The 12,261-nt window shown below is 33.6% G+C and overlaps 1 protein-coding gene across 1 annotated transcript in view; it reads right to left on the bottom strand.

Moving 5' to 3' along the window:
* The window catches only part of DNAH14 (dynein axonemal heavy chain 14), a gene marked incomplete at both ends in the record, with an annotated part of 361,185 nt that overhangs the window by 191,076 nt on the left and 157,848 nt on the right, over positions 1-12,261 (bottom strand). Inside the window, 4 exons of the mRNA XM_081298208.1 lie at positions 955-1,056; positions 1,727-1,820; positions 8,607-8,819; positions 10,727-10,861. Coding sequence (XP_081154334.1) covers positions 955-1,056; positions 1,727-1,820; positions 8,607-8,819; positions 10,727-10,861 — 544 coding nt within the window. The remainder of the gene's footprint in view (positions 1-954; positions 1,057-1,726; positions 1,821-8,606; positions 8,820-10,726; positions 10,862-12,261) is intronic.

Below are 12,261 nucleotides of genomic sequence, written 5' to 3' on the forward strand. Positions count from 1 at the left end.
ATTCCACCAATCAGAATTCAGCTCTCATAATCTAATCATTTCACCTCTGAACATTCCTGCATTGCCACATGAGGTGTTTGGGGGTCATCTTGTATCTAACACCATAAGAGTGAGTTTGCTCCTTCCACTCATGAGTAATTTTTAGTATGCTACTCTTAGTAAATAGCAAAGGGAAAGAGATACTCTTCAAATAATCAAATAAATGAAAAGTTTGGAGTATATCACACTTGGAATCCATTTACTCGTCTTTCCACATTCCTCTTTCTAGTCCATCTGGGCCACTTTAACAAAACACCGTAGACTGAGTTACATACAAATAACATAAATTTATTTCTTATGGCTCTGGAGGTTTGGAAGTCCAATATCAAGATGCCAGCATATTCGGTGTCTGGTGAGAGCCATCCTCTTGGTTCATAGAAGGGTGCTTTTTCCTCTTTGTGTCTTTTTTGTTTTCCTCTTTGTGTCCTCTTTGTGGCCCCATTAAGTGGCCTTTTTTTTTTTTTAATAAGGGCACTAATTTCAAACATGAGGACAGAGCCTTCATGACCTAATCATTTCCCAGAAGCCTCACCTCCTAATAGCATTAACTTGAGGGTTAGGAGTTACATGAATTTGGGATATAAACCTCAGATCATAGAATACACTATATTTCACTGTATAATCAATACAACTGAATTAATGTATGTTCATGAGTATTTCATGCATCCTAATCTTGCACCAAAGATAGCTTGGTAAAAAATAGTTTCTACTATACTGGCACAATTTTTTTAAAAAAGCTTCATATAATGTGGTCATATTCTACTTTTTTTGCAAAAAAATGGCATAAAATCTGTGACAGTTATGCAATGATATTCGGCATTCCATAGCCAACACAATTTCGACAATTTTAGAAAATCCATTGGTCAGAATAAGGGAAGTGTGAATAGGTCACTCTGAAGACAGAACATAGCTAACCACCTAAGACATTAAAGTATCCCTGAGGAGAGCTAGGATTCATATAGCCATCACTGCTAAGATGGGTTCTGGCTGACTGAAATACCCGCTCTAGAAATTGTCCTAAAACCCCATAAAGAAAACTTATTATGCTCCAATCATTATATCCTACCTAAAATGACATACAAATACTTGATGAAGTAGAAGCAGCAGCAGCAGTCTCTTTTAAAGTCTGGATCATAAATGTACCAACAGTGGATGTGTTGGTATGAGGTTCAATTGCAGTGGGGAAAACAATGGTTGGGGATCCTCTAGTAGGCTGTCAGCTCCTTTGGAGTAGGGATCATGTCAAATACACATTCTGTCACACTGACACAGAGCAAAGTGGCTAGTACATATAAGGTGTGCGTTCATTTTAGACAGATTTGCAGAGGGCTACGTGATTTTGCCTGGGAATATAGCAATTGTTTGGAGTCCCACTTCAGAGGCCCTGCTGTTTTTCACATCATTATTTATTTTTGCCATTAATATCTACTTGGTTTTTGTGAAGGACCAATGGTCATTTATAAAATGAAGAACTATTTAAGCCTTAGTATTTCTATATCATAATAACATATACTATAATATATGGTGATACACACAAAATTTAAATAAACGCAAGAGGAAATAATAAATTGTGCAAGCCAAATAGCACTAGGCAAAATATATTTAAAGATATAAAATAGCTCATATCAGTTTAAAATATGTCTTCTGTATTATTAATCATCTTTATGAATTTAATAAAAATACTTACTTGGAATTTGTGGACATTTTTCAATTTTCTCTAACTCATTCAGAAAAACATTATCATCAATATCTGCTGAATCAGAGGAACCAAGTTTGAAAACCTAAAATAAGCAATCAATAATGTTAAAGTTTTTATTTGAAAATTCCCAACCACAATGAGTGATATGTCAGTATGCTTTCTTGAGTGAGAGAAACGTGAAAGGCAGGAGGTTCTCCAGCTGAAAAGGCTGACACATAACCAGCATACTATAAGTTGCAAGTAACTGACTTGCAACTACTGCTTATTTCCTTTTAGAATATTATTTTTTTGTTTCTTGCCCCCCATGCAAAAATAGTACATGTTTGTTGTTTAATACTCAAATAATACATCAAAGCACAGGAACAAAGCATAAGTTCTTTGAATTTCCACCATGTATAGACCACTATCATTGATATTTTGGTGCATATTTTTCCTAGACTTTTCTTCTTATCAATTCTCAAATTTTAGGGTTTGCAAGAATTACCTGGAGGCTGGTAAATTGCACATCCTAAGATCTCATCTTGGGTGATTCTGATTGAAGAGGTTTGGGGTGAAGCCCATGGTTTTCATTTTTAATGCACAGTCTAGGTAATTCTAATACAAATTTTTCTTATACCTACCTTTGAGGCATTCTTATCTATGCATGTGATTAACTTAATTATCTGGGGAGAACACTTTATTATTCATTTCCTCAGCAGAGCTGAGTGATATGTCATGAGTTAACTGGCCCTGGTTTCCTCTGCCATTAAGAGTAGTGGAAGAGAAGACAAAACATGAAAGCTAAGCTGGGGGCTGAAGAGAGAGAGAGCAAGTAAGGGTCTCAGGTTTGAACAAGGCCCTAGCAATACAACAGCAAGTAGTCAGCTGGTGCTAATCTCCAGGCCTCATCAGAAGGTAATCAACTCCAAGGCTATTTCCAATTATTATAATTATGAAAGTTAAGAAATTATCATCCTCAGACATAAATAATTATGCCCTAGAGTATCTCCTTCTGAAGACAGTATTTTAAAAATGTGGGATTGTGGGTCAAAGTTTATATGTATTTATTTTAAAATAATTTTTATTAGATTTCTTCCCAAAGGTTTGTAGCAATAAAATTCCTACCAAGGGCCGAGGGCCATGCACACACTTTTAATCTCAGCAGCTCTGGAGTCTGAGGCAGGAGAATCACAAGTTCAGGGCCAGCCTTAGCAATTTTGTGAGGCCTTACCTCCAAATAAAAAAATAAAAAGGGTTTGGTTGGGGACCTAGCTCAGTGGTAAAGGGCCCTGGGTTCAACCCCCAGTACCAAAAACTAAAAACTAAAAATAAAAATCTTCCTACCAACTTGGTGTAATAATGCACGTTTCTCCACATCCTTGCCAACACTAATTGTGTTTGCTATCAATATTCTAAAGTTTTGAAAAACTGACAAAGAAGGAAAACCCATGCCTATCATTTTTCTAACTTTCATTTCTTTGACTAACAGCTAGGCTGAATTTCTTGTCATACTTCTTCTGGCAGTTTGTATTTATTCTATCAATTTTCTATTCATGTCCTTTTATCTTTTCCTCATTTAGTTATTTCATATTTTCTTACTCATTTTTAAAGATCCATTTAACATTATGAATCTTTATGGATTTTTGTCATAACATTTAGATATATCACCTATAAATGTTGTAAATATTTTCTCCTAAAATGTGGTTTGCTGTGGGGAGCAGTGATGTGGATCTAGATGTCTGATGGCCTGGTTGTTTTGGTGTTCTTGCACTGTGATTTCCCTGAGCAAAAGTACAGGGTTAACATTTCCCAGTTGCTATGATGACTCCAGCCCTTGGTTGCTCTGGGCAATTGCTCAGGGTTATCAGTTATGACCTTGAAATGAAGACATTGACTCCTAGGGATAGAAGATTCTGAGCATAGTAAGACAAACAAAATTGTCTCATCTGCACTGTGACCTTCAAGCCTGCTGCTTTGCAGAAACTTTCTCACGAATAACCTTTTGATGATAAAACCTATATAATAAACATGTGGAGCTAGCTCTGGGTCACTGTTCTCAATCAGAGTTCCATTTCTCACCTGATCCAGCTTTTCTCTCTAAATGTTTGTGTGTTTCTCTTAATCCCCCATTGCCCCTCGCCAGTTCTTGAATAATGGTGCAGGTTGTGACAGTTTGCTTTAACTTAGTTTAAAGTAACTTTTGCAAAGAAATTTTCATACTTACATTTATAGTCAAATCCTTCCTTTTTTTACTTAGGATTTTGGGGTGTACAGTCTTAGTTAAAGACTTTCTAACTCTGAAAATATGCCCCTAAATATTATATTCTTATAATTTTGTCATAACATTTAGATTGCTAATTCATCTGGAATTTTATTTCTGTTGAGTGAGTGAGGGTTTTTTTCCATATTTTCATATAAGACAGTGGCACATTTAATAGTGGATTAAATAAAGAATTCTTTCCTTAGCAAATACAAAAAAGTAGAGATACTAACCTGCATTCTATCAGATCATAATGGAATGAAATTGGAAATCAATGATAAAGTAAACAATAAAAGCTACTCTAACACCTGGAGACTAAATATTAAAGGAACAATGGGTTGCAAAAGACACCAAAGAGGAGATTAAAAAATTCTTAGAGGTAAATGAGAACACCGATACAACATATCAAAATCTATGATCTATGGGACACTACTAAGAGGAAAGTTCTTGCATGAAGTTCATTCCTTAAAAGAAGAAAAAGTCAACAAATGACCTAATGTTACATCTCAAGGCCCTAGGAAAAGAAGAACAAATCATCACCAAAAGTAGTAGAAGACAGGAAATAATTAAAATCAGAGCTGAAATCAATGAAATTGAAACAAAGAAACAACTGAAAAAAATTTACAAAATAAAAAGTTGGTTATTTAAAAAAATAAATAAAATTGATAAACCCTTAGCCATTCTAAAAAAGAGAAGGAAAGAGAAAACTCAAATTACTAACATCCATGATGAAACAGGAAATATCACCATGGACACTACACAAATACAAAAAGTAATTAGAAATTATTTTGAAAATTTTTACTCCAATAAAATGAAAAATATCAAAAACATTGACAAATTTCTAGAGTCATATGATTGCCCAAACTGAACCAGGATGTTATACACAATTTAAACAGATCAATTTCAAGCAATGAAATAGAAGATGCCATCAGAAGCCTACCAACCAAGAAAAACCCAGGATCAGATGCATACACAGCTGAGTTCTATAAGACCTTTAAAGAAAAACTGACACCAATACTCCTCAAATTATTTCATGAAACAGAAAAAGAATGAATACTTCCAAACTCATTCTATGAGGCCAAAGCTAGACAAAGACATATCAATGAAAGAAAACTTCAGACCAATGTCTCTAATGAGCATAGATACAAAAATTCTCAATAAAATTCTGGCAAATGGAATACAAAAACATATTAAAAAAAGATAGTGCACCATGATCAAGTGGGATTCATTCCAGGGATGCAAGATTGGTTCAACATACAGAAATCTATAAATGTAGTTCATCTCACCAATAGATTTAAAGATAGGAATCATATGATCATCTCAATAGATGCAGAAAAGGCATTTCACAAAATACAGCTCCTTTTCATGTTCAAAACACTAGAAAAACTAGGGATAACAGGACATATCTTAACATTGTAAAAGCTATCTATGCTAAGCCTCAGGGCAACATCATTCTAAATGGAGACAAATTGAAAGCATTCCCTCTAAAAACTGGAAAAAGACAGGGATGCCCTCTTTCACCACTCCTATTTAATATAGTTCTTGAAACACTAGTCAGAACAATTAGGGATATGGATAGGAAAAGAAGAACTCAAATTATCACTATTTGCCAAAGATAGGATTCTATTCCTAGAAGACCCAAAAAATTCCACCAGAAAACTGCTAGAACTAATAAATGAATTCAGCAAAGTAGAAGGATACAAAATCAATAACCCATAAATCAAAGGCATTTCTGTGTATCAGTGACAAATCCTCAGAAAGAGAAACTAGGAAAACTACCTCATTTACAATAGCCTCAAAAAAAAAAAAAAAACCTGGGAATCAACAAAAGAAGTGAAAGATCGTTACGATGAAAACTGCAGCATGCTAAAGAAAGAAATTAAAGAAGACCTTAGAAGATGGAAAGATCTCCCTTGTTCTTGGATAGGCAGAATTAATATTGTCAAAATGACCATACTACCAAAAGAATTATACACATTTTATACAATTCCAATCAAAATCCCAATGACATTCCTCATAAAAATAGAAAGATGTGGATGTGGACTGAAACCTACATATCAGTCATGAAACTCATCTGGAAAAACAAGAGAACCAGAATAGCTAATGCAATCCTTAGCAAGAAGAGTTAAGCAGGTGGCATCACTATACCAGACCTGAAACTATACTACAGAGCAATAGTAACAAAACCACCATGGTATTGGCACCAAAACAGACTAGTAGACCAATGGTACAGAATAGAGGACACAGAGACTAACCAACAAAACTATAATTATATTATATTAGACAAAGGTGCCAAGAACATGCACTGAAAAAAAGATAGCCTCTTGAACAAATGGTGCTAGGAAAACTGGAAATCCATATACAACAAAATCTCTTACCAAGCACAAAACTCAAAGTGGATCAACAACCTAGGAATTAAGGCAGAGACCCTGTGCTTAATAGAAGAAAACCTAGGCCCAAATCTCCATCACTTTGAATTAGGCCCCCGACTTCCTTAATAAGACTCCTATAGTGCAAGAAACAAAATCAAGAATGAATAAATGGGATGGATTCAAACTAAAAAACTTGTTCTCTGCAAGAGAAACAATCATCGAGGTGAATAGAGAGCCTACAGCTTAGGAGCAAAATTTTACCACTTACACATCAGATTGAGCACTAATCTCTAGGATATATTAAGAACTCAAAATATCTTAACACCAAAAAACCCAAATAAACCAATCAATAAATGTGCCAAGGAAATGAACAGACATTTCTCAGAAGGTGATATAGAATTAGTCAACAAATATATGAAAAAAATATTCATCATCTCTAACAATTAGAGAAATGAAAATTAAAACTACACTGAGATTCCATCTCACTCTAGTCAGAATGGCAATTATCAAGAATACAAAGAACAATAAATGTTGTCAAGGATGTGGAGAAAGAGGCACATTAATACATTGCTGGTGGGACTGCAAAATGGTACAGCCAATATGGAAAGCAGTATGGAGATTCTTTGGAAAACCTAGAATGGAACCACCTTTTGACCCAGCTAACCTACTTCTTGGTTTATACTCAAAGGACTTAAAAACAGCATACTACAGGGATGCAGCTACACCAATGTTTATAGCAGCACAATTCACAATAGCTAAGTTGTGGAACCAACCTAGATGCCCTTCAATAGATGAATGGATAAAGAATATGTGGTATATATACACAATGGAATGTTACTTGGTAACCTTTCAATTCCCTATGACTTTTCTGGAATGCAGCAAAAGATGAAGAAGACTTCAATAGAAAGAGAACATTAACTTTGAAGGCTTGTGTCTGATGCTCTGACCCAATCACCCAATCACCAACTGCCAAAGATGTGGATGTGAACTGAAACCTACATCAGACCAGACCCCTAATGGGAATATATGATTTTGTGCAGTATTTCCAATCCTGAGTGAAATGCAGCCCCTTTTGCTCACACACATTCCACCTAATTGTGTACCCTAATAAAAACTCAACTTTAATCTTGGTAGGCATCTCACTCAGATTGCCTGCATTCTGCTCTGAAAGTGTATATCTTTACCTTTCACTTGCTAATAAAGTTCTTTCTCTGTTTGTTAAAAAAAAGATAAAAGCTTTAAAAATATTTATTTATATAATTAACCATCAACATACAAGTTAAGTATCCCTTATCTGAAATTCTTGGGATCAGAAGTGTTTTGGAGTTTGGAATATTTGCATACACTTAAAGAGGATGGGCCGCCCAAGTTTAAATTAAAAATTAATTATGTTTCACATACACCTTATACATAGAACCTGAAGGTAACTTCTAAAAATAGTTTTAAAAGAAGTTTGTGCATAAACCAAATTACATGGTATGGAATTTTCCACTGTGGCATCAAGTCAGCATTGATGTTTCAGGTTTTAAAGTATTTTGGATTTTGATTTTTTAGAATAGGGGTGCTCAACCTGAAACAGAGTAATCTTAGAGAAATTCTATCAAGATATCCCTGAAAAGTTAGAATCTACAAAAGAATACATTGATAAGCTTATTTTAATGGGTTGGAGGAAAGAATATGTAGTACATTTGATAGAGCTGACTATAATTCCAAAATTATATAGGAATTTATATTTTACAATGTAGTGGAATGTTGTTTTTCTGTTTTTATATTTACTAATCTCCTTGGTTTCAACTATCACTGTTTGTTAACATATTTTAGCTAATGAAATTTATCAGTAGCCTTACTTATTACTAACAAAAATACAACTTTTCAAATTTCTGCCATTTATATTCATTGATGAATTTTGTATCAAATATTTAGTTCACATTTCTACTGAAGTATTTTTTTACCTTGTTAATTTGTAAGGTAAATTGTTGGTACTAGGATCACTATATTATTTTCTATTTAAATTGGATTCACTTTGTGTTTCTTTCAAAGCAAAACCTTTAACTTCACTCAATTGTTTACTGACCATTTTAAAGTGCAATGGCACATTTTCTTTTTTTAAAATAATTTATAATTTTCTTTTTTAAAACTGTTCATAATCCTTTAAATTTACTTTTAATCTAAAAGGTATCTAGTGATGTTTTAATATTAATCATTGCATAAGTACTTAATCCATATTAGCAAATAAAAATATTCATTCTGTACTTACAGCAGATAAACCTGAGATTCTTGAATTTAGTCCAATATCCATGTTTTTCTTTGAGTAATTTTTATTTAAATACACATAATTTCGAAATGTTGCTGATAATAAGCCATCAGTCCATTCCATAGTATTAGGATCCAATTGTCCATATAGTTCATTAAGAGTGATGCACTTTGGATTTAAGACACAAAGATCTACTTTTCCTTTTTTTACTGAACTCTGGAATGAATCCTGTGTGGTTTAAAAATACATTATAGTACAATTTTTTTGATTTGTGCAGTATTAACAAAATGATTTAGAAGGACTTTTCCATCAAAGAAAAAATCTCTATGAACGTGGTGATTTACAAGAAACAGTAAAAATTGATTAATTAAAATTATCCACAATCTATAAATCATTATTTTAAAAAGTTCTAAACATTACAAATAATTATCTGAGGTGTGTGTTGCAGGGTGAAAATCTCAATGTGCTGCATTTAGGAACACAATATTTAAGATGGGATGTGATATATCTGGAACCAGGGTTGATGTAGAAATGAGAGAGGGAGTAGGAAACTTTGTCAGAATAGTCACTCAAGTACATCTTATTTGCAACATTATAATCTGTCTGGGTGTAGACTGAAGAACTGGTCTCTGTTTCATCTACGGTATTTCACCGTATAATCTTCATTACCACATAATTGTCACATCCTATTTTTTAGTCCCCCAAATTGGCTTATGACATTTTTTTGGCATGATTTGCATGGAATAATTCTGTTCATCACACTGTTAAAAGATAAATAGCAGCAGTGTATTTACCAGTGGCATATGGATGCACATTTGCCTTCTCCTGCACTATGAAACTTAAGCTTGGAATTCTTGGTGTTGGTGCAATGTCAGTGTATTTCTGAAAGTTGATTGTGGCTTGTTTAGAGCACTGCAGTATTAAAGGTAAATAGATCCTATATGAGTGACACTAAGGACAGCAGTTCAGATAATGATAGTAGCTCAAAATTTTCAAGTGCAGAAGATTAAATTTTCTAAGTGAATACTTTTCAAAACTGTAGTAAAACAAAAAAATGTTTTCAGTTCATTCTTTCTTGGTCATTATTATTTATTTATTTTCCAAACTTCTCACAATTGTACATACTACTTTTATACTAAAAAACCGTTTTTAATTATTACCTATAACATTGTTGTGAGGATTAAATGAGATAATTTAAACAAAATTGCTTTAGCACAGTACTGGACCCATATTTAGTACTCTGCAAATATGAGTTATGATTATTATTATTATTTCTGAGATAATGTACCTCTTTAATTATAATATTGCTTAAGAACTTATTGAAATCTGTTGAGAAAGGAAATTTAGAGGAAAGGATAAAAGATAAAGTACTATACAAATGATTTTTAAGCAGGGTAGCTTATATTAACAGAGAAAAAGATTCACACAACTCAGAACCTGACTTTCTAAAACTTTTAGAATACATTTAAATTAAGTAACTCAATCATATAATGTTTACTGGAGTCTACTTTTACTGGAGCTATTCTAAAAACTCAAGGATAACAATGTTTGTAAATCCATCAACATAGCTTATTACATTAACCAGTTAAAATATTTTAACTGAATATTTTAGCTGAAAATCAGTTAATAAATTCTAACAACAACAACAACAACAACAACAAAGTTTTGGGGAATAGAAATTTCCAAAGTATGATAAAAAATACTTGTCAGATGTCAAGAGTAAGCTTCATATTAAATGCATTCCTAATAAAGTAAGGAACATATACTATAGTTAACATTGTTTTGGTTAATCAATTCAGTAAGATAAGCATATAAGTAACATAAATATTAGAAAAGAGACAAAAAATTATTTTGATTTGACGATGATTTAATTGATACCAAAAAAGAAACTTACAATCCATTTAGAAAAGTGACTAAGTACAAAACAAATATACAAAATATACAAAACAAATATACAATTCAATAGTTTTATTTCACACTAGTTTGTATCATTACAATGATACATAACTATCAAATTCCTAGCAATAAGTTTAATAAGTAATGAAAATATTTATGGAAAAAAATGTTAATATAAGTAGAAAATATGAACATAGGGGAAACATTTTATTTAGAGGAACATTTACCTTTGAATAAGATTCCCTTTGCTTAATTGATAACATGTCTACAACTGGTAATAGTATTAATGCTTTTTCTAAAATTCTTCTGACTGTTGTTTTTCCTCCACCTGTTGGGCCCACTAACATCACACCAACGCAAGCCTAAAACAAAATTAACATTAATAAATAATTTTAAGTTTATTTTAAAAAATCTGCTTATATCCACAGACTCTTCCTTCAAATTGCTGTTCAATCCATTATAATCTGACTTCTGCTTTTACTTAGATAGGCTAATGCTAAAAGCATCAGGAGTCTTCTGCTCTTGCATGTGTCCTATCTTACTCTGCACTATATGAGGACGAAGCAAGAGTGAGGCCATCTACAAGCCAGGATGAGGATCTCACCATACATGGAATCTGCCAGTACCTTGATATTGAGCTACCCAGCCCCCATAACTGTAAGAAATAAATGTTGTTTAAGCTACCCATTCTATAGATTTTTGTCATAGCAACCTGAGATGACTAAAACATTTGGTTGTCACCATGTCTTCTGGAAGATTGTAATAGCATTAAGGAAATTATTATATTTTAAAATAATGGGGCTGGGGATGTGGCTCAAGCGGTAGCGCGCCCGTCTGGCATGCAGCGCGGCCCGGGTTCTATCCTCAGCACCACATACAAACAAAGATGTTGTGTCCACCGATAACTAAAAAAATAAATATTAAAAAAATTCTCTCTCTCACTCTCTCTTTAAAAAAAAATAATGGCATAAATATACATTAAAATTCAAATATGGATAAAGATAGAATATATATTCACTAACTTTACAGTCTCTGTAGCCTCACGGAGTTCTTGTAATTCTCTGATCAGACAGTCCTGGATGCTACATTTGGCAAGGTGAGAATGGTCCAAAAAGCCTTTCTTATCAAACGGAAATTGAATATTCAAGAACACAGCTAGCCTTGTTCTAGTGAATCATGAAAATGTGGCAGCTATCTCCCTGGGGTAAACTTCATCCCCCACTTGACTTTTTAGAATAACACTGTTGGTTCAATGAGATCTTGATTCATAAAGATTCCCTGGATAAAGTGCCTGGGTCTGGTTTACTGATGGTTCAGCTAAACTGAACCCTTAGGCATCTCATTGGTCAGCCTCAGAGCCAGAAGATTTGTTCACTTTACTTGGTGGACACAACTCTGACTCTTGGGTTTTACCAATGGCTTAGATATTTGGTCTGCCACTTGAAAAAAAATTTCAGTCTAGTAGATTAAACATGCCCCCCGCCCCCGGCTTGAGGCTGTGAAGTGTGGAAATAAATGATGACTGATGACCAACTAATCTGATTCACTCATGGGCCCATGGTTCATTTTTGATGATATTGCCCAGAACCAACCTGCTAATTGAGCCTACCCTGTCCAGATTGCCATAACCTCTATGTGAATCCAACATCTGAACATTGCAAGTGAACATTCTAAAATTTTCACCTTAAAACAACACCATCATAATAAAGAACTGTGTGTTTCTGATGCAGAAGCTACTACCACACTTAATGACTCTTGCCAA

The sequence above is a fragment of the Spermophilus citellus genome (genome assembly GCF_964194105.1).
Source record: "Spermophilus citellus genome assembly, chromosome: 6".
Lineage (NCBI taxonomy): Eukaryota > Metazoa > Chordata > Mammalia > Rodentia > Sciuridae > Spermophilus > Spermophilus citellus.